The sequence below is a fragment of the Calliphora vicina genome, chromosome 2 (genome assembly GCF_958450345.1).
Source record: "Calliphora vicina chromosome 2, idCalVici1.1, whole genome shotgun sequence".
Classification (NCBI taxonomy): Eukaryota; Metazoa; Arthropoda; class Insecta; order Diptera; family Calliphoridae; genus Calliphora; species Calliphora vicina.
In genome coordinates, this window is record NC_088781.1 from 67,714,393 (window position 1) to 67,739,271 (window position 24,879).

General features: G+C 28.6%; 1 protein-coding gene across 1 annotated transcript in view; it reads left to right on the forward strand.

Annotated features, from left to right (window-relative positions):
• Positions 1-1,371: 1,371 nt before the first annotated feature.
• The window catches only part of ed (echinoid), a 253,649-nt gene continuing 230,141 nt past the window's right edge, over positions 1,372-24,879 (forward strand). The window contains exons 1-2 of the mRNA XM_065502357.1: positions 1,372-1,794; positions 10,763-12,028. Coding sequence (XP_065358429.1) covers positions 11,998-12,028 — 31 coding nt within the window. The 5' untranslated portion in view covers positions 1,372-1,794; positions 10,763-11,997. The remainder of the gene's footprint in view (positions 1,795-10,762; positions 12,029-24,879) is intronic.

A 24,879-nucleotide genomic window follows, 5' to 3' on the forward strand; every position in this document is an offset into this window, starting at 1 on the left:
CGGTTAACCGGTTTAACCGGTTTTTTCGATGTCGGTTAACCGAAAAACCGGGTTTTTAAAAAAAGCCAATTTTCGGTTAACCGACAAACCGGTTTTTTAAAAAGTAGGTTTTTTATAAACACTATTTGGTAAAGTAGCTTCTGTTCCCTGATACTATTAGATCTACTAGTACCCGATTTGCTTGCAATTACTGATTCTGTCGCCTGCAGGTGTACAAGTTGTCGACACAAACACGATATCTCTAATTATTAACGAAATTTAAAACCAATTGAATGAAAATATCATGAAAAATTACAGCACAGTGATTCCGGAGGATGCCATTGGAAATTCTGTAGAATAAGTCTTATGTCAAATTCCTACTACGTATTCCCGACAAATTAGACATAACATTCCTCTTATACGTATCGGCCTAGAGCTGTCAACTCAGCAACAATTTAAAGGAAAGAAAATATTAACCGGTAAACACAATTTGGAATTTAGTTTTTATTTTTTTCAAGTTCTTCATGATTATTTTTCAAAGTACATTTCACATTTACAAAAAAGTAAGCCAATTTAAAAAAAATGCTGTAAAATTGTTTACATGTTTAGATTTGGCGCCACTTTGTTTTAAAACAAATTCTTTTCGAAAGTCATTTCGTTTCGAATCGAAATAATACATATTTCGCTACTCCATTGTATATTATATTCATGGTTCCTGCATCCTTAGTAGAAAGGAATTATCATTATCATCATTGTATAGATCGTAATACATAATTATCAAATAATTAGTACTAAAAAAGATTGTGATAATTTTTAACATGTAATTGGTAAAAGATTTTGGTTAATAAACGTACTGTAGAGCAAAAACATGTTAACATTCCCTTACAGTTTTTGCTATTCAATGTAAACATGTTGCACTTAAACTCTCGCCATAAACATTGTATAATATTAATAGCAACATGTAAAAACACTAGACTCTAGTCACTAGAGTCATATTAAACACGAATTAAATTCGTATACATGTTGCCAATAATTTTAAACTGGCCGAATTTGGTTTAAGAGCTTACTCTGGCACTTTTACGCTCTCCGGAACAATCACTCTTTTCAGTTTTCTACGCACTTTAAAGAATAGCAGAGGCAGAGAGCTGTAATTGAATCCGAAAAATAGAGTTGTGTTTGGGAATATGTTAAACAAAATACCACAAATAGTAAATAAAATCTCGCTTTGAACCATGAACTAAAATGTAAATGTTTGTATCACACGCACACACATCTCACTGTGTTCATGGATGTTTCGAGGGTGCAAATAACAGCAGCTGTAGAAAGACACAACAAAACGGAAAACAATAGACACAACATTGGAAGAGAGTAAGACGGAGACGGACATGTTGACTCTCCGAATGATAAAAATGTTTAGGTACCTTTAGTTAAGCGAAAGATCTCTGTTGCAACGGACTGACGTTACGGATGGCAACGGTATTTGCGTACGATTTTCTTGGATTACTTGAGTTTTTTCTGTTTATGTAGTTCTTTCTACATTCAGATTTACAATTGTTTGTATACTTCTCTCAAAACAAAGTTTAAATTAACAAAATAAAAGTAAACAAATTATGTATTAATAATATGTAATATATTAGTTATTACTGTTAAAGAGAATAGAAGCAAAAAAGAATTAAATTAATAATTTAGTGAAATATAAACAACATACATTACTAATGAAATGGATACAACAAATATCAAGAGGATTATAAAACCGTTAATTTTACAATAAAACAGGAATTGTGTGCAGTGTAAAACAAAAATTATACAAAAAAGGTACAAAAAAATTAAATAAATCTTAAAAGTGATTTACGTTTTAAAGAGTTTTTGTGTAAAAATATTAAAAATAAAATTGTTGGTGCAAAACTGAATGTCACAGCAATTTATTTATTTATAGTGGAATTAATTATTAAACCAATACAAGTGCATTATTAAATTCAATTGTTTTCCCCTCTGGATAATTTATTTTCTGGGAAACAAAAAATCTTTTTCTGAAAATTGTTTTCTTAACTAAAAAAATTAAAGGAGTTTAAACAGGTAAAATTAAGGAGACATGGAAGTGGACGGACAATAACTATAAGTGATGGTATGAGTGTAGGGTTATTATAAAATTGTACCCAGCATCTGAGAAGAGTTGGATAACATGTTTATACACATACAAACACTCATATACATTCACACTCTGTTATAAAACCCAAACCTTTTTTATATGGGTCTCTACAGTTATCCATCCGTCCATCTAATGAAGCAGTGAACTCTACTATCAAACCAGTCAGGCTTTAATAATAATAAAACGACAACAACTACAACATCACCGTAAACTATAAAAAAAAACTCTTCTCTAAAGACAGCAACAACTACAACAAGAAATCATACAAATATCAAAACCCAAAGAAATGAAAAAAATGCTCAAGTCGGCGTTTAATTTTTATTTTGTTTGTTTCTTTTTCATTTTTACCTGTTAAACTGGTTCTTCAATATCACTATAAAATTAAACTCTCCTCTAGTCTCTTGATCTCCTCTCATACCCTACTACGATCTTTCATTGTTATTGTTGTTATTGTTTGTCATCATCACCAACGCTGTCGTCGTAGCAGTCGTCATCATTGTGATTGTATCGTACGTATCGTTTGGCCCATAGAATATTAAACAACAACAACAGATCTTGGTTTAAAGTTATAATCGTTTCTTAAGAAACGTACGAAGAAACGAACGTGTAAAAGAAAATCAGAAAGAAAAATAAATATTAAAAACTCTAAACAAAAAAAAAAAATCAAAATATACTGACTGCTGCAATCGAAAACGAGTTTTGTTTTATTATTTTTCTTCTTGGTTTATTCGTATTTTTTTTTCTGTTATCTGGCCAAGAGCGACTCTAAGCAAAGAGAGTATGGTAGAGCGTTCAAATGAGCAACAAAGCCAGAGTTTAATGAAAATATTTGTGATCTATACACAGAGAGAAATAATATTTGCTATTTGAATTAAATAAACAAAACAGAGAAATAAATTGAAAACATTTATTTTTGCGATCTTGCAATAGATCAGAGCAAGACAATAAATGTTGTAAATTTAATCGTTTAAGCTAAAAATCCATGCAAGCAAAAGTAAAATAATAAATAATAATAAAGTAAAAATAAAGTGTCAACATTTTTATAACCAAATTAAATTTTTTCGTGGAAATAATTTCGGTTTAGGAAATGAAACTTCAATTCTAATTAAATATTTTCAAGAAAATTTCCCTGTAATTTACTTGTCACGATTTGAATGAAATTTAAAAAATATTTTTTTTTTTCAAATCTTATATGTAGGTACATTATCTAATATACATAGTTCAAATATCTGTTATTCTTCTTGGCATTAACAACACTTAATATGAGACTTCTTATAAGAAAATGTTGTAATACCTATTTTAGTTCATTTAGAACTTGCAAAAAGTCCACAAGAATATGATGAAAGTCACACAGCCATTTTAATTTAAAATTTAATTTACATTTATTGTAGGTATGTACGTTTTTAACTCAAGATCTCTACTTTTTGTAAACTTTAGTAGAGTTAAAAATCTTCTAAAGTGATTTGTTTTGCCTTTCGAATAATTTTTTTGTTTAGAAATTGCCTAAAAAAGAGTCTTGAAAGTTGTTTGCTATTTGATTTTTAAGAAATTTGTTTCCATTCCATTTTATTACAAAAATTGTAATTCAATAGTTTGCATTTTTTTTAAAACCCTTGGGTAAATTCTGGCATTCGTAATTGAAAAAAATTTCAAATTCTTTTTCAAATTCGGTTCGAAATTTGTTTCACAGTGGAATAAGGCTGTTAGTTGTCGTTAACTAAAAAGAATTGAAAATAAGACGAATAATTTCAACAGTTTAAAAAGATATTATCAAGTTTTGCACGAATGGCAAACATTTTAAAATCGTATTGTTAGTTCGAGATATTTACAAAAAGCCGTATATATTTGGAAAAGTTAAAAACTCTTTATGGTTTTAAAATCTATGGAAGCTGAGCTCATAATTGAGTATTATTTTTTTCTTGAATATTTAAAGATGTTTTCAAAAATTAAAATTTTTCAGTTTCTCAGTAATATTTCAGTAGTTATACTGCATAAACTAATCAATTTTGTGATTAATATTTTGAACTAAACTTGAAAAAACATTAAATATTTAAGCAAATATTTAATGTTCAATATTTTTTTGAAAATTAACCCCTTTTATGCGGCGAAGGGTTAACTATTAAATTTGTGAAGGGATATAGACTAAGCCTTAAATGTTTCTGAGTTGAAGATAATAATAAATTTAATAAGTATTTTCTTTAGAATTGCCTTATTTTGATTTTTGCATAATAAAAAAATTTTGAAATTTTTGTCGAAAATTAAAGTTATTTATTAAATATTTTAAAATGTTTTACCAAATTAAATACATAATATGATCGCTAAATTCTCTGATTTCTGTGGAACTCAAACAAATTAAATATATTAGCTGTGATAATCTGCTAAAAAATAAGAATTTTTCTTGAGATAAAATTGTTAAAAAATGGGTTTTTTTCGTGAAAATTTGAAGTGAAAATATTTTTTGAAGATCTTTTCAAAAATTTAAATTTGAAACTTCTTTATGAAAAACTCTATTTACATTTTGAGGAGCAGTAGTTTGATTTTATTCTTTTTAAACTGTATGGTTTCATAATAGATATTAGATAAACCAAATATTTGATGGATTTTTTAGCAGTTAAATGTATTCGATTTACTCAGTATCACGATATGAAAATCAGAAAAGTGATTTTTGTACCTGGTTCCTAAACATAATTTGCAAATTAGTTTCTTATGGCTGTTCTGAGTTTATTGGGTCATAATTACCCTTAAAAAAATATTCGAGAACTTTTTTAGTTTTCTAAAGTTTGCGGATTAGAGGGTTAATAATTTCTTTAGTCACACAACAAATTATTCTATTTTTTTTTCAAGATAATAAAAAAATTCACTAGTGTTTACTCACTTTTGATGCTGAGTGTATATATCACTGTTCCAGTATAGACGTTATTCCCTTGAATGTTTTTTTTAAATAATATCATTATAATAAGATGAATCTCGTTACAGAGCTAAAACTATGAATTCATTAATTTTAAAAATTTTTATTTCTATTATTTACTTATTTTAACTGACATACATATTTATCTAAGTTTTTATTTAATTATGATAATGTAAGATTGTAAAGATAACAACAGAGTTATACCTATTTTGAGATTACTTGATCATGAAGAAAATCATTCATAAAACATGGGGAAATGAGTGAGTTTACAAAGATTCGACTAGACATTGCATTAAGCATTAAAAATTTAAGTTACATACGAAAATTATTATTATGGAAAATTTAAGAACTAGATATGATATAACTGTTTTATACATAATCTGGACTGAATGTCTGCAGTTTAATTACAAGCGCGGCCTATAATTTTTTTTCTGTATTTATATTTGTATTTCGTTTTCCAGCAGTTCTAGGAGACTGTCCCGAACTAATGATTTCATCTATTATTTAGGGTGACAATTAATTACATAACTAGCTATGTTACCAGTTATTTTAACACGTACATGTCCCAAGCAGGAGGTTAATTGAATTACAAGAGATTATCTGATAGCTGGTCCAAAGTAGTCAATGTATTAGATTCATATACCGGTTACATATAGTCAGTTACCTTACGCTACCTAACTAGTTACTTGGACATAACATGTACGTTAGCTAATTGACCTCCAATAGTCAGTTAGAAAGACATCTCATACCGATTGCTTGTAATTAAACCTTCTTCCGATAACTCTCTAATGAACTACTTCTGGAGGGTAAAATAACTACTTTTTAAAGTGCAGTACAAAAATAGTTTAAAGTGACTGCACTCTTGGTTACTTAGAGACACTTAAGTGACAATTGACTTCACGCTAGATTACATGGGATGTATAAAGTGACCAAATAACATCTTTCGTCACTACAAAGAGCACATGACCCAAAATATATAATTAAGAATCCGCCAAGTTGTCAGACATTAGTGACAATTACTATATTTAAGGGAGGGTTAAATGGGTGCCCCGATATGCCAGTCGATAGTGTGCTGAACTATTAATCTGAGGGTTGCGGGTTCGATTCCCGCCAGAGCCTCTGGGTGTAACTGCAGACAAGCAAAACGCTTCGCAGTTTGTGTTTGTTTTTAGACAAAAATACATTGACTACTTGCTTAACTAGTAGGGTTAAAACTAAATATTTAGAATAACTATGTTTATATTTATTTTCAAATGAAACTAAATCACATTATAATCTGCACTGCAACCGAATGATAATAAACTGCAAACTTTGTTTAAAATTTGTTTGTTTTACAAAGTGTTTAAAATTGTATTTTATCATATTTCTGTTTGTAGTTAATATGGTTTTTAATAAATAAGTTATGCAAAATTTTAATTATTTATGCCAGCTATTGATTGTACATATAAATATTATGAGCTATGTATTGAAAGAACACATTAAAATTTGGAATTAAATGTTTTTGTGGAAGAATAATTTGCTTGTTATCTATGTATTTATATATTCTTTTATACAAATACTAAATTTTAAATAAATTATAAACAATTATGAACCAACAAATATGTAGATATTAATGATAATGAATGGCTTCGTTTGATGGAATGTTTTTAAAGTTAATAAATAATCTGTTTTCATCTGCTAGGGAATTATTGGAAAACACTTTAGTTATTTTGAAAACAAGATTATCCTGCTTATAAATATGCCAAAGTTTTTGTTAAAATTATTTTTAATTTAATTATAATTAATATATAATTTTATATTTTATATTCCGCTACCAGCGGGAAAAATATGCAGTAAAGAGACCTTCCTAAAGGCCTCATTTTCCAGAGACAAGGACTTCTAGCCTCATTACAAAATGATTTTACACGTCGTCATTGCGAGCCAAGACCATGCTGCTGTTAGAGGGCTGAGAGAAGGCCTACTTGTGATGGGCTGCTTAGTTTTGGCTGCTAATTTATTGTTGTAAATTTGTAAAGTTCATCAAAGAGATGCAGAGTATTTTATTTTTTTATGTAGACTATTTTCATTAAATCACTTGTTATTAGAAAGGTTTTTTGAACACCTTCTAATAGCAGGTAGAGTGGAATGAGTATCGGATCTTTTACTATGTGTAAATATGTCTTTTAAAAGGCCTACAAACTAAAGTCCTATCCGCTGGGCTCCTGTTGGCCCATACTCTGCACTTTTGTCACTTTTTATCAGTGTATTGGGCAGATTCAAAGAGTAAATCAGAAAAAGACACACTGATAAAGAAAAAAGTTAAATTGCAAACTGTTGTAAATACGATAATGTTGAAGGCAACATGGAGAAACTTTTGCTTCTTGGAAACATTTTCAACATTTTGTTCTGCTTGTATGTGGTTTTATTGGAATTGTATTTTAGTAAAGTTGTTGCAGTGTTGTTGTTGTTGCTGCTGCTTTTATTTGTAGTTTAAACTGTTGAAGCCTTTTAAGCGCAAGCAGAAGACAATCGAACAACCAACTCTCGTATCTCCTCTAGTCAACACAATAAACCCTAAAACAACAAAACCAACAATTCTATATTGCTGACGGGTTTTTTTTTCGAAATGGGCTTAAATTGTTACTGTATGTGTGTGTGTGGATGGTTGTTGTTGTATAAGTAAACAAGCCCTAAATTGCTTGTTGCTGTAGTTGTTGCTGTGTTTGTTTACTTGCCAAGTTGCTTGAAATTATAAGAAATAAGAATTTACCTGTTTTTTTGTCTTCTTTTCTGGTTTTCTTACTTTTTTTAAAACTTAAAACTGAAAAGTAACAACAACAAAAACAATAATAATAATACAAAATTGTTCTTGGTTTTCCAGTATGTTGTTTGTTGTATGTTTCTTCTTAATTTGTTGGTGTGTGTGTGTAATTTAAACAGCAATTTGAAGGAATTTAATGATTTTGTAGTAATTCTCTACAAATTGTTTCAAAAATTTATAACGATTAATTAGACTACAGGACCAAGAAAATTATAAATCCTAGTTTAAAGACTACTCTTAAGGTAGGGTTACACATGACAAATATTTGACCAAAAATACGTAACCACTAAGTAAAATATGTTTGAATTCTTTTATTTATTCCAAAAACTTATTTTACTTTGGATGATTCAAAACAAAATTTAGTTTTATTTGATGCTGTTTGATCTTACAAAACAATTGTAAGAGTAAACACGTCAAACTAATTTGTGCTAAAAAGTGGTTACGCTTTTTTGAGCACTTTTGTTTAGTAAGCAGTCATAGGTCATTTACTTAATGGAATAGAAAGTATCATTCAGTATACATTTAAGACATCAAGATCCTACTACATCTTATAAACAGTCAAAACAGTGACTCCTGACCTCGGACTCGCCGTGTCAAACCCTAGACATCTTGTAGTCCGTTTAGCTTGTCTAGATTCCGTTTGTAGAATTCCAGTTCCGATAATATTCAGTAATTCAGCCATTGGTTTCTGTATTTCCTTCGCATCGATAGTTTTAACTCATTTTTTTCTAAAAGGCTTTTCTGGATCTAAGTATAGGAACTTTGAATAAATGGGTTGCTTACTTGCAGTATAGGTACATTGATGTTTTCTGCAATACAAATAGTTAAATGTTACTTTAACGAAGTGGGTCGCAATTAAAACTGGAAGAATATTAATAAACGTTATAAGACCTTTTTATGGTCCTTTCTTTTTTTATTAAGGAATGAGATCGAAGAAACCTTAACACACGTTTTCCCTTAAAATGTTTAACCCAAGTATTATTTGATTTTTTTTATCAAGTAACCTCTGATGTTTAATGTCAATTATGTTCATTTGTTGTTAATCTGATTAAAATGAGTGACGAGAAAAAAGTGCGTACTAAAATTATAAAATATTTTGAACAAAACCCAACTTGGTCCTAAAGTTGACCAAACAATCAAAGGTCAGCCGTCAAACTGATTCCAATGTTATTAAACAGTATCGGGAGAACTTGTCCGTTGATAGATAACCTGGTTCAGTAGTGCGATTCACTAACTTTTATAACGATAATCGTATCGTTAAAATAAATATAACGAAAATTTATCAAATTTGCTATTCAGTAACATTTTTAACGACATTCGCTGTCGGTTGAAGTCAGCTGTTACTTTACTTTTTCGTTATGTTAGCGACAATAATTTAAGTTGTGTTTATTTAATCGATAAAGTGTATTTGCAATTTTTTCTTCGTTATCGTCATCTTTTGTAGCTGGAACTATCGTAAAATAATGGAAACACAATTTTGTTTACTTAACTTATTAATATTTACAATAAAATATAAAAAATAAGCTGAAAAATAGGGGAATTTTAAGATTATACTACTAATTATTCACCTGGAAGAAGTACTTATTTTTGTTCGCGATGTCCCAAAAGTAATCCTTTACATTTTGGAAGGAAATAAGTTGTTTTGTTAGTATAATTATTCATAAAATTATGTATTTACTAAAAAAAATAAATAAAAAAAAGTAAGTCGCAGCCAAGTGTCGAACCAATAACCTTCCGATTGCTAGTCAAAGTTGTACTCACTACACCACTGGTTAATTATTATATTGTGTGTCAAATAATGGTTTTCTACTTTTCGCTTATTTTGATATTTTGTAGACAGAGATGTCATATCTTAAACAATCGTTAAAAATAAATTACTGAATCACACTATCGTTACTGCAAGCGATTATTTATGTCGATAAACATTACTATTGTCGGTTCGTTAAAGTTAGTGAATCGCACTACAGGTAGAAGGAATGGTCGATATGATATTTCTAAAGCCAATAGATAGAAAGCATTTTCAAAAGATCTCTCAACACCTCCGTTAGGAAAGCAGTCCGGTTATCTCAGTACTCGGACTATTTGGTACGAAAAGTTAAAGCCACTGCAGCATAATGAATGACGAAACGTATGTTCTGGAAAATTTTTAGCAGCTTCCGGGTCAATATTTTTATATTGCTGATGCTCGAGGGAATATTGTAGAAAAGTTTGGGATCGAAAAGCAGAAAATTCCCCCAAAGAAGTTCTTAGTATGGCAAGCAATATGCAGTTGCGACAAAAGAAGCCAAACATTTGTTATAAAGCGCTCTATAAATACCGAAATTTACATCAAGAAATGTTTGTGTTAAAATGTCAATTTTCATTTTGTGCTCACTAAGCTAAAGATATGTTTCGATATGTTAATTAACACTGCCAACACTGTCATGTTCAAAAGTTCGTATAAAATCAAATATAAATATTGACCGAAAATCTTCGACAAGTCAAAGAATGTAACTTTGTTATAGTCATTCCGGTAGTTAATCAGACTATTAAAGCGGACATATTTAAATATTTTCAATATACATATTTCGAAAGACAGTAAAACGTACATAGCTGACGAAGTAAGTTTGGTAAGTTATTTAATTCGGGGAATTCATGTTGATCTTATAGAATTAATTGTAGAGGAATGGAATACAATTATCGAATTGGACTTTCCTGGAATGGTATAGGAATACTTAAATCAAATGTCCACAAATAATATAGTAATGAAATGTCAGTAAGAATATCGATCATCGACTATAAGGAAGTGAAAAGTTATCAATTCATGAAAATCACTGTTATTTTGTTTGGTTTATTGATGATTACTAATTTAATATTTAATTCCTTTATATAAATGCCTGTAATGTGAATGATTACTAAAATGTTTTTTCTTTATTTCCCTTTTCAGATCGAAAAAAAGGTTTCACATTGAAACAAACACATTACATATTACAAAAGGAGTGGAGTTTTGAATAATAAAATAATAGAGAAAAAGAAAACATAGCAGCATTACATAAAATAAAATAACAAACATCAAAAATAACAAAAGAATAAAATAAAAATAAAATATTGAAATATAAGAGTAAGAATAAGAATAAGAATACAAGGTAAAAGACGACAACAACAAGACATAAATGAAGAAGTGCATTGAAAATTAAGAAAAAAAAAAACAAGTCAACAAGTTTGAGCCCAGTTTAAATAAAGTGAAACGTGAATAAAAAAAGGGGTTTATACCTCTCTCTAAACGAGTGAGTGTGTGTGTAAGAGTGTTTTTCTTTCCTACTCTTTGTAGCAACAAATACAAGAAGCCATTTTGTTATTTTCCCTAGAAGAAAAAAATTTATAAAAGAATTTATGGTAAAGAGGTTGTATTTTGTTTAGGGAAACTAAAAAAAAAACATTATGACCTAAAAAAATAAGAAAATAAATGTTTTTAATAATTGAAAAAAGGCTTTGAGAACATAATGGCCAACAAAATGTCACTAAATACTTAGCAGTACTTTCAACAAACTAACTGAAATTGATGAATTAATCAAATATTTAATAGAAAATAGTGCAATAAATTTTCTAAAAATAACTACCACCAACATCAGCACATAGTGTTTGAAATTTTTACATTCATCAACCTAAAATTTTAAAAGTTTCAAACTGTTTAAAAGCTTTAATTTTATATCAAACGGGAGTCAGTCTTTAATTGAATTTCGGTTTTTATGATTTCGTATTTTTTGCAAGCTGTGTGATGTCATTGATCTAAACATCGTACATCTACAACTAGTGCATGCTGCAATTATCTCCTACCTATCAGTCTGTCTGTCATCTGTGTTTTTAAGCTGCAACAAACAAAACCAAACGTTTGCAAACAATTTTGTAGCAACATTAACCTCGAATACAGAGTGTGTTTAGAACTGCAAACACATATTTCTCTGCCTTGTGGCATAAACTTTCTACAAGCCATATACTTGCATTGACATCAACAACGTCGTCGTCATCATCATTATTCGCCGCATCAACCATCTCAGCAGCAGCAGCTTCATTTCGTGCAACAAAATCATTGTTTGACATCAAACAATTTTACAACTTTTACAGCAAATTGCAGAATAGCAACTACAACAATATTTTCTACATTTTAAAGCTGAAAACAACATGATGGCAACTTGGAAATACTTTTTGATCGGTAAGTATTGGGATTTTATTACACAAAATAACAAAAACAATAAAATATCTGAGAAAAAAACTAAACAAATTTGTTATGACAAACTGCAATAACAAAAAACAGCAATAAAGTCAAGTCCAATCACATGATGCCCTACACCAGCAACGTCCAATTTTCAATGACTCTGCCGCTTATTGGCATAGATCTGCGACTTCAGAAACCTATCCACTTACAAATTACAGATTTATTTACATTTTTTATTTATTTAAACTCCCCCACCGATCAGCAAAAGATCGAGTCATAAAGATGTTTAAACCGACTCAATAAGTTTGGGCGTTACAAACATCAACACCCTCTAGACTTTGCTGATGTAGGGTATAAAAACATTACTAACAACATTATGTAGCTGTTAGATTGTTAGTAACCATCTTAAAGTACATGAGTATCTTCGAACTCACACGAACCCAGGCAAACCAACATCTTTTACTTTATGAAAGTTTTATTTATATTTATTATTGGTTGTGTTGTAGTTGTTGTTATTGTTGGCATTAGTTTTATGTTAGAACGAACCTCTTAGACGAACGTGAGCTGAAATTTAAAAAAGGAGTTGAGTTTTTTTTATACATGGCAGTATGTATTCTTTTTTCTATTCTATTCTTTGTTTTTTTTTTGCCAATCGATGTCAGGAGAAAGTTTTCTTTGCTTATTTGATTTTCTATGTATTTTACCTACCACTCACTCTTCGTTTGAAATATTTATATTGCACAACATAGACTTTTCCATTATTGGGGGTCAATAATGAAAAGTTGAGATTTTTTTTATATGTATTTCGATTTTACAAAGAAATCAGTTTGGTAGAAAACTTTTGACAAAAATTAAAAGTTCTGGCAGGAATTTACGCCTAGAAATCTTTGATGAAAATCAATTTTAAAGTTGAAAGTTCTTTTTTTATATGAAATATACACTTTAGTTTGGCTTTAAATTACAAACGTGCAATGGCTGATAATTTGAACTGAAAAGAATGATATTTGTTAAAAGTTTCTGTCATATGGGCGCCTAAAATCAGGCAATTGTAATGAACATTTAACGGGGGAAACATTCGAATAATTTAATAAACCTGATTGATGGTTTAAGTGACCATAAGTATTTATTTAACGTAGTTTTGATATTTTTCATGTCAAAGTTCAAATTATGTAGTAAGTAATTTAAAGTGGATGAAAAATATTTATTGGGATGTAAATATGTGTGTAGATTTCTTGCAGTTTTGTTTTTTTTTGTTTGTTTTCTAAACTAATGTAAATTTAATTAAAACTTTACAAAAGCTAATTAAAAGTAAATTAAATTAATGTATAAAATAATTTGATTTACATATTAGTTATTGCAGTATAATGCAAAACATTACACAGGACAACACTGATTCTGCGGCAAGGGAATTGAAGTTCTCAGCCCATAAACTTTTCTGTTTTATATAGTAAATTAAGGAGAATGCACCACCAAGATCAGCATAACTCGAAAACGATTTGTACGATTTGATTTTCAACTGCCTTAATTTTTCTTAAAAAGTAATTTATAGGCTTACAACTTTATTATCACATGTTTAAAAATTTATTTATAAATCAAATGCTGCAGACACAATGTTGCCCTGTGTTATTTGTGTAAAAGTTTGTGTTTTAAATTAAATTGTTGGTCTTAATATCAGTGAGTGTGTGCGTGTTTTATTTTATATTCATCTCTTGTATGATTTAATTAAAAATGCCACATATTTTACATTCAATAAAATTGTTAATTTTAGTCTTTCTAATTTCTAAACAGAATTTATTATACTACAACAACAGCAACATAAAAATAAACCTAACTAAAACAAACAAGTAAAAATCCGTGTTTATTACAACATTTAAGCCACTTTGTCACAATTTCACTCTACGTCTTTGCTGCAATTTTATAAATAATAAATTATAAATAACAATCTATTAGTAAGGCATTTCTCAGGAATCCATTAAAACCTTAACGTGATCCTGCTTGGCACAAAATTAAAAAAAAACAATCACAAACAAACTGAATGAATGAAAGGGAAACAAGTTCAAGGAAAATGTTCATAACAAACGTAAGAGCGAGCATCAGAACATATGACATAATTCTTAAAATCATTATAAAAAAAACAGAAATATGCAAAATATATGATAAAAAAACACACACACATTCACATGTACAATATAAGGACAACATTTGAATCAAAACACTTGGTTTAAAATCCGCACGCGTTCTGCAAAACTGACTGGCAAACATTTACAACATTCTTATATATGTTCTATACCCCCCTTCACATGCACATAAATAATTTTGATTTTTGCATAATTCATGTTTCAAATTTGCCAAGTACATCGTTTGCACTTCATACGCTCTCTCAGCCAACCAGCCAGCCAACCAACCTAACCGCCATCATACATCCTCAAATGAACAGCGAGCTGTATTCTTATGTACAGCGTAATAAAATGTGAAAAGCAGGACTAAAGATCTGTAGTAAAATTATAATTTTATTACTTACACACATATGTTGTAAATACACCCAGCAGTTATGCAAGTAGTCAAAGACAGTAATTGTCACAAATGTCTTATCACTTGGCTGACTCCAATTTATATATTTTGGTCATATGTGCTCTTTGTAGTGCAGAGAGAAGACAATTGGTTACTTTATATATCTCAGGTAATCTAGCGTAAAGACAATTCCCACTTAAGTGTCTCTAAGTAATCTGGAGTGTAGTCACTTTAAACGTTTTGTGAGTAATTCGTACAAACTGGTTTTATACAAATTCTGTTGATATAATTCTCATACAGATTATTTTTATTTTTGCTTAAGTATACTGATGTAACATAACGTGAAGTCAATAGTCACTTTAGTGTCTCTTAGTAGCCTATAGAGAAGTCACTTTTATTTTGTACTGGACTTTAGAAGCAATTTATTGGAGAGTTTTCGGAGTAAGGTTTGTTTACAAGCAATCGTTTATTGGACTGTCAATGATAATTTTTAGATGACTATTTGTGGTCAATTAGCACCCGTACATGTTAAAATATCTAGTTATGTAGCTGGTCAAGTAACCAGTTAGGTAGCTAGTAAAGTAACTGACGCTATGTAACCAGTATGTGAATCCAATGCGTTGACTACTTTGGACCAGCTATCGGATAGTTTCATTGTAATCAAAAAGGACACACACGTCTTAAAATAACTATTGAAGTAACTAGTTCCCGCCCTAAATGATGGATAAAGTCACTAGTTCGGGACTGTCTCCTAGAACTGCTGGGACATTTTAACTTACGCATACATTTGTACATGAACATATGTAAGAGTAAGTATGTAAGAGCGTTATTGCGTTTAAATTAAATTCGTAATAATTTATTTTTATTGAAATTTTTTCAACAACTTTTAAAGCGTTTTATAAGCACTTAAATATGCGGTAGGACATTTTAAATAATTCCGCTTTACACTTATGCTTTTGAAATTTGAATTAATAAATATCATTATCTTATTCCCGTAATTTCCACAAACACATATCCATCAGTGTATGCATAGCTATGGAGTAAAAATATTTGGTAATTTTTAAAGTTACCAAATCCTTAACGTGATTCATTTTGGCAAAAAATTCCAATCACAAACTGAGGAACATAAATTCAAAGGAAACAAGTTTAAGGGCACTGCTTGCTACACGTTCAATAAATATTCACCGCGATCCAGTATCGCGACATTTATTGTATTCAACGTGTAGCAGTACCCTAAGGAATTAATAAAAACAAAAATGAAATCGCTTGGCTATAGGTGAGGATAAAGTTAAAAATCTGAAAAATCCTATTTGAGGGAATTCTGCTAATTTGTGCTGGTTCATACAGGTCAAGATTACTTGCGCAAATCTTGAGTTGTAGATGAGAGGAGATTGGAAAGATTTTCCTCTTTTTCTACACATTGAGGTCTTCAAAATTAACAACTAGCAATTATTAGCTTAACCTAGTTGTTTCCTTGCACGTTTGGTAATGCCGTGTTCGGTAATGAAGTGAAAAATATGACCAAACATCAAGATTCAGATTAAAATTTCCTGTATATTATTGATATAGAATTGAGTTTCAAGTAATTCTTGAATTAATGAATTTTAACGTTATGAAAGCTACAAGTTGTACGACTTGTCAAATTTATTAACAATCGTGAAAAATCAAATTCAAACGAAATTGTTGAAATAACTTCATATACATATATATGTATAATAGTACATACGATTATTTTCAGACTAGTTGACAGGTGGAATTTTGTAATGTGACACTACATATATCAAAATTTTATGAAAAGTAATGCTGCTTTAATAATCTTTTAGAATTTAGCACAACTTCTTTCATGTTTATTTTTCCTTTTTTTTCATTTTCATTTGATAAATATATTTATTGGCACGCACTTTTCTGCTACTACATAAAGAACAAACACATGTTCATTTATATGTATAAAATGTATAAAAATATCCTTAAAAAATCTTTAAAAGGATTCGCATTCGCACAGACCATGAATGTTCACATTCTTGCCAACATTGTATTGAACAATTTAACATTTTGTTTTATTTCTATATGTGTGTATGTGTATGTGTACGTGTCTGTATGTGTGTATTTTTGAGCATGTATGTGTTCTAGCTTTTATGTGTATTAGTCTGAATGTTTACAGCCAGTCTATGGCACAAGCAATAACTTGGCAAAACAAAAATTGTAACGCATAAATTTTATATTCATTTTACGTTTTTTTATTCATTTTCATTTCCATTTCAATACCCACCGCTAAAAAAAGACAGCATATTTGGTGGGTCATTCAGTTTGTAACACAAACACTGGACAGAGTTTACGTACGAATGATTGTTTGGCCTTGAAAGGACCATTAAAATAATCATTATTAAATTACAAGCTATGCCTAAAGCACAATCTCTAGATCATGATCATGGCTAAGAGTGTCTGAAACCTATCGATTAGGTTTTGGTACAAACGATTCGTTATATCTAAATATATATAGTTGCCTGTGTTATTTTTGAGCTTCGTTGTTGTAGTTATACTTCAACATTGTATCAAACTCATAAAATGTTTATATTAAACGTAAAAAAAGCCATAATAAAAAAAATACACGCATTATACACACTCTCATGTTTGCACAGTAGCACACCCAACATTTGCATAAAGATACATGCAGATAAATACACACTCACAGATCCATCATATAAATATGTATAAATAAAAAATAATAAAAATATTTATACAAAAATATACAGTAGTAGGTATACAACAACTTTGTAATAAATTTATGAAAAATTCTCAATAAATAAAGTCTGATACCAGTATTCTATCAGAAAGTAACAAGAAAAAAGCAGTTTCTTTTATTTTCTTATACATTTATTTTTTTGCTAAAGTTTTTAATAGAAAAATTGAAACCTCTAAAGGTAGATTTACATAAACAAAAACAACAACAAAAGTTACTTAAAGGATTCAATTCAATTTTTCTTTTAAATTATTCTAAAGATTCAAAATTCAATTATAATGTTGAATACCCAAAGAAAAACATTATAAACTTTAAGCTTTCTCTTAGACATTACTTTGTTTTGAGTTTGTTTTTTAAGACTTAACGATAGCATCCTTTATAATCTCTGATTTTTCTATAATGTTTTTTCATTTAATTGTTTTTTCGTCTATTTTTTGAATCATGTTGTTTGGCTCATTGATCAAAATTGTATTTTTTTATTTATCAAATAAATGCATTGAATTTGTATTTATTTAAGGTACTTTGTACGTCTTATTGTGTTTGCTATTTGCTTAAATTTGTCTGAACAAAATGAGGTGTATTTACCAATGCCAACAAAGTATAACAATTCATCATCATCAGTTTCAGTTTTAGACTTGAGCATCCATCTTCTCTTCCTTGTTTAGCAACACGTTTCCTTTTCGTATTAAATTTAAAGATTTTTACTTATTACTTACCTGAGTTGTTTTCTATTTAAGCTCTTTTCAAAACAATTTCTTTTAAACTGGAAAATCTTATTTAATATTTAACGGTTTTGGCTATGAAAGAAAACAAGTTGTTGTTTACATTTTTGAGGACTATGTTTTGAAAATACTTTTTTTGTTTAAATCTGTTTCAGATTGTGTTTTCAGATTTTTAGTTTCAACAAAAGTAATTTAAATTATTTTTAAGGCTTTGATTTTGTTAGAGTTTAAAACAGATTTCTGAACAGAATTATATGCAAAAAGAAGTATCAATGCAGATATTCTTGATAAAAATAAATTATAATAATAAAAGCTAAATAAAATAAACTCACAAACTTATTTTATTTAAATACCCACCTCACCTTTCAAATCGAATCAAAAACAGAAAATTGGCATCGTATTCAAGAGAAAATTTAGCCTAGTGTAGAAATTTACATTAAAAAAGGTATACTTAGCAGTAATAAAATCTTTGAAACTATTTTTCTTTTATGACTTAAAAATGCGATTTTTTTTTAAAGTTTTTAGCTTTTATTTTGAAACATTTGTACAATATAAATTTATTCAAAATATTGGCCATTGTTAGCTATGACATTTTCCATCTTTTTGGCAACATATGTATTCCGAGCCAAACTGAACTGATCATCTTTTGAGGCCTAGAACGAATGAATCGATCGCAACAAATAATAGTCGTACGGGGCACGGTCTGGACTATAAAGCGGAAGAGGCAAAACTTCCCAACCACTTCATTATAAATACTCTTTAACAGGTATTGCAACATGTGACTGAGCATTGTCATGATGGAATATTACGGTTTCATGTCTGTCCGCATATTTTTCGGCCAATGCTCGCTTCGAACGAATCAGTTGTGTTCGGTACAGATTCCCTGTAATGGTCTGGTCAGATTCAGCCCTTTCGCTCCCACCAAATACAGAGCATTACCTTAGCGACATGGATATTTGGCTGGTTGGCCGGGCTTCACATACGATCTCTTACTCTTCGGGTTATCGTAATGAATACATTTTTCATCGCCAGTAATGATTCGGTGCAAAAAACCGTCTTTCAATTCAATTTTCCGGCTTTTGGATTAATCCTGCTGCTCGCAAACGTTTTAAAATTGCTCCCACTGATTTTGATCTTGTGATCTTGTTGGGTTATACAACAATCTTCATGGAGTTATACCTCCAATTCTTGGTCTTCAAACTTTTTTGGGTGGCCTGTTCGATGTTTGTCTTCCATGTCGCACGTTGAAACCGATCAAACATATTCACTATAAGATTTGGTGAGCAATCGGTGTGCTTCAGAGACACTTTTTTTCAAATTAAAGAAGTAAAGCCAAACTTCCCGCATAAAAATGAACTTAATAATTAAGTCAGAATATATGACATTCAGCCTAACTATAAAAGAAATTTTTGTTAAAGTCGACTTTATTTTAAAATAGCACTTTTGTTTTTTTCATACCATAAGAAATTATTTTAAAAAGACTTTCAAAACTTTTTCCAAATCATACATTGAAATAAATACAAATATTTTTCAATGAGTGTAAATAAAAAGAAGAAATTTCAGAAAATTAAAAAAAAAAACAAAATGTACATAAAAGTTCAAAACAAAAAGTTTATTTTAAAATAATAAAACAACATTTTAAATTATATTTACGAAATTTAAAATAATAGTCAACTTTATGGACTTAAGACTTTAAGGCTTTTATGGTTAGGGTGATTATTTTTTGTTTTCTGTATAACTAAAAATTAATTTTGATTTAGTTTTCATTTCAATATACATATTTCGGCAATTCATTTTTATAAATAGCTGTCAATTAAAATAAGAAATATTAAAAAAAAATCGATAAAGATTTGGATCCGTAATTAGCAAAAAGTCAGACTAACAATGTAGGTAAAATAACTGCAGTTTTAATTTCCAAATGCAAATATCTCGTAAATTTAAAGAGATAATTGTATTTGTGGTTCTTTTCTAGTAGATTTCATACATATAGAAATCTTTCTGACCAGATCAAGAACAAATTTGGCACAATTTTTGATTTTAATTGCCGTAAGGCTTATATGCAGCCTTGCGATTGCTCTTTATTTTTCAATTGTAAATTTTTTATTTACTGTATTTTTTGTAATTTATTTTAAACATTTTGTTTTGCAGATTATTTTATTTATTTTTTTCTTGGAAGTTAATTTCGTCACTGCTATTTTTTATATTCTCTCTTATACACTCATAATTTCTTTAATTTGCATATTGTTTGTTGTTTTTTTATTTACAATAAAATTTCAAAAGCTTTTGAAATTATTTCTAAAAGTTATAAAAAATATACATCTTAATGCTAAACTAATCAATAGACTGTTAAATATTGCTTTCTCTGCTCTCTTTCTCCCCCTAAAAATATTTATTTTTAGCTATTTGTTGGCATTTTTATTCTAAAAGGCAATTTTATGAGGTTTTACTTTATTTTATGTCGCATTAAATTCAACTTAAAAGAAGAAAAAAAGAAAAATACCTTTTTATCTACTCATGTCACTTTGTTTTTCAAGATTTTACTGGGTTTTTTTTAAGTCATCATCAACATGAACATCATCATTATTGCTTTTCATTTAAATCATCTTATATAATCACTCTTTGTTGTTGTTGTTTGAGTGTGTATTAGAGTGTATCCAACAAATATTTAATGCGTTTTTAATTATGGCTTAAATTTGGTTTTTATCCACATTTAAATAACAAATAAAAGAACTCTGACTGACTTGTCTGTATTACATACCCAGCCAGACCCATAGTAGGTATGAGTTTTGTTTCATGCACTTGACAAACGCATTTGCTGCATGCAACATTTATATACATATGTATGTATGGCTGTATATCATATTGATTTGCCTTCGAGTGTGCATTTGTTGGGTATGTGTGATTTGTGCTTAAGGCTTTTTAATACCCTTTTTTTCTTTCTCTCTTCTGAAACACTAAATTTTGTATTCAATTCGAAACGAGTTCAATAAATACTTAATGACTGGGTTTGCAGCAAATAATGACAAACTGTAATTATAAATAGAAAACATCATTATCATGTTGTATGGTAAATCATTATTGCTTTTATGTCTGGCTGGGTGTTTTATTTTGTGGTTATGTATTGCAAATTGGTAAAATTAAAAGTTAATTTTGTATTAAAATAAATGCTATGTATCAAATAACAGAGATGCCAGGATATGGTTTTCTTTTTACTCCTAAATCATATTCACTCCTAAATCATTCTCATACAGTAACATGATCAGAGATATTAATTTTTATGCTTAAAATTTTCTTAAGCAAGTGGGAACCATAACGTTAACATTTGTTTATTTTTGTTATGCATTAAGAATTGAATTTAATCAAGCATATGCTACTAAACTATATCCATGTAATGCATGCGGTAGATAGTAGTGTCTTTATGATGTTAAACTCTTTATACTTCGAAGCTTAAAAATAATTATTACCCAAACTGCTTACATTTTATGTATTATAGAAATTACATTAAATTCTTAATCTGTTTAACTCATTTTATAAGGTTTGTGAATAAATTTATTTCTAATTATAAAGCAAACAATCATTTAAATATGCATAAAACACTACTTTTTGCACAATTGAAAGGGGAATACAACAAAGACACAAAGCTTTAGCAAATCCCATAGTTTTATCTAAAAGTGTTTTCAAGATTTTGTTAGTTGCTCTTGAGAATATTTCATTTTCATTTTCTTAGTTTAGAATTACAACTAAAATTTAAATTTATTTTGCCATATATTTTTTGCCTTTGGCTGTCGTTTCAGTGCATATGGCATTTAATGTTTTAAATTGTTTTATTATTTCCCTATTTTAACTAAAATGAACTTAATAAACATGGCAAAAAAAAAATATAAAATTAAAACTAAATTTAAATATTGCTTTTATACGGTTCAGTGAAACCATAATATTCAAATTACCAAAAAAAAAAAAAGATTTAATGAAATGGCTGTTGAAAAAACTGTTGAATTCGACCATATTTAAGTGGCATTATTTAGTAAGTGGGTTCAGCAATTAAAGGAAAATAATAACTCGAATAGAATTAGCTTAAACCAAATACTAGAATATGTTAATTTACTCCATTAAAACATTTGGTTCTTAAGTTTAAACATTTATGACCTGATTAACTCTTTGCTGTTAAGTGGTCAGTTTACTAACCACCTGTTCTATAGTCTTTAAAACATAGTTTATTGGCATCTATTGCCATTTTGCTAAACAATTATATTTTTTAAGTCATCATTTATGATTTTTTGCAAAGCTTGACGGCAAAGCTTTGCTTTGAAAATATTGTAAAAATCAGTTTTTTTTTAATCACCCTAAATTTTAAGCTATTTTTTGATAAAATAATATTTTTAATGCAATTTTTTTTTGTATTACTCTTTTAAATATATTGCATTTAATATTGTTTTTATGTTTTCGAAATAAAAAGTGAAGAGATTATTTTCAAACGCACCTTTTTTATTGATATCAATTTGATACATTGCGACTAGTATGGATTGAAAATTATTGCGACTAACGGAGAGTTAATAAAAAGTGCACAGTGTTTATTGTTCACCGAATTCAGTGTTACTTTGCAATTTCGTTTATACAAAACAAAGATATTTATCATAGTTATTTTTAATGCCACCCGCCATGGTGGTTAGTAAACTAACCACTTCACTCCACAAAAAACGTTGGAATGGGTTTTTATATTTTTTATGTTTTCATTTATTTTTTCTTACTTTTTATAATAAACTAACCTTGATTTTCCATATTACGAATAGCCCTGAATACCCCTATTGCTAAATGTTATACATATTTACATACATATTTAAATAAAACTAACTAAAACATAATAAAATATGTTTCAATCGCAGTTACTTTAACAACAATAAATTTATTAAAACAAAATGCGAACAAAACAATAGCAACAACTAAATGTATTTAATAAAAACTCAATAACAAAGTGAAAAAAGTAATAAATTGTTTATTGGATTTTTAGAGTTGGTTTTCAAAATCCAAAAAAAAAAAAAAAACTGAAAAGAAAACAGAAGCAAAAAAACGATTTTAGCCAGCAGATTTGTAGCAATAAAACCATAAACTATGAGTCAAATTTCTACAGAGCAAGAGTTTTATTACACATTTAGTTTGTTTTAGGAGGGGGTAGTCGAGATATTTATAATATGAATATAAAAACAATAACAACGAAATGCTAAATCGAAACTTTTCACATATTGTTGCTGCTACATATAGTATTAATCATAGAGAATAGACATAGAGCGGAAACTCTCCTGTCAAAGACCTAACTCAGTTGTCAAAAACCTAAGTGGTGAGAATGTATTAGTAAAAAAAACTATGTGAAAACAAAAACAACACTCGTATGTGTGATTATTTTAAGTAATTTTTTTGTTTGAGTATTTTTCTAGTTTCCGCTCTATGTTTCTCTATGGTATTAATATTGTTCTACTTACCAAAAAAACAAACACTGAACTAAACTAAACAAAAACTGAAAAAAATCAAAATTATTGAAAATAGCAACAAATATGCATAATTTATGGTAAATTTAAAAAGAGTGCAAACAAACTTGCTGCAAATTTTATTTATTATATTGTTAAAGTTTTCATTTTAATGTTCTCGGCAAGGAGTACAGATATGTGTTAAAATAAAGGTGCAACACATATTTTTTTTTTAAATTAAGTTAAAGCCCACTATGACATGTTCTCCCCTTTTTGTTTAAAAGCTCATATGTACATGAATTATTAAAAAAATGTATATTTTTAAAGTTTGGAAACAAATTTTGTTTTATTATTGTATTATTTTTTTGTTTCAAGTTTTAACAACAATTGTGCAAATAACACCAATACTAAAGTAAATACGAGAAAAAAAATAGTAATTTGAAATACATACATACTTATTATTTACATACAAACGTTTATATTTATATATTTACAAAAAAAAATGGAAACGTATTGAATGAATGGTGAGTATTGTTGCAAAGACTTACTTATCGCCAGGCACCAGAGTTAATAATACATACAATTCAAAAATGTATACATCATGTTTATGGAGCATATGCCAGCCAGGCCATATTGTTGTTCAATTAGGGTGGTGCCTAATGGACCGTCAGCAATTATGATTTCAATATCATTTTAACACAAATCCTGAAATTATTACAATTTCTACCCCCTTAAAATTCGATTTTTCAAAAATCCCTTCTTCGTGGATGTACACATCGTGTTAGGCACCTACATACTAAATTTTTAGATATACAAATTTTTAAAAGTTAAAATTTGGGTAAAATGTATGTATTTTGTTATTTTTATTTAGAGAAAAAGATCATAGTGTTTTGTTGCATTTTATTTTATTATTTGGTAGCACCTTAATGCAATTTATGTTTAAACATGTTTTTTTTATAATGCAAAAGAGGCACGTGTTGCAATACTTGAAAATTTCAATTGTGTATTGTTTGGATTTGAAAAAAAGAAAAATAACAAACTGTTAAATAAACTCCAATGAACGCTATAAATTAAAATGTATGTTGTGCCTCGTAAAATATTACAAAAAAATAAATATTTTTTTGTAGAACTTGAAATCAAAATAATACAATTAATTACAAAATAAAACAACTTTTACAAAATAATAGCCACCAAGCGGCAATGTTAAATGATATAAAGACTATGGAAATAAGATTTGAATTAGGATAAAAAAACAAACGGCTCTAATTAAATATTAAAAATATAAAAATAAATCTTCAGTTGAAATTGGCCAAGTTGAAAAAATAAACAGGATAGCTTTTGAAAATTTAATTTGCAGCCATAATTTTTATAAAAACTGTTATAATCAACTTCAATTCTCGTTATCTCAAGATC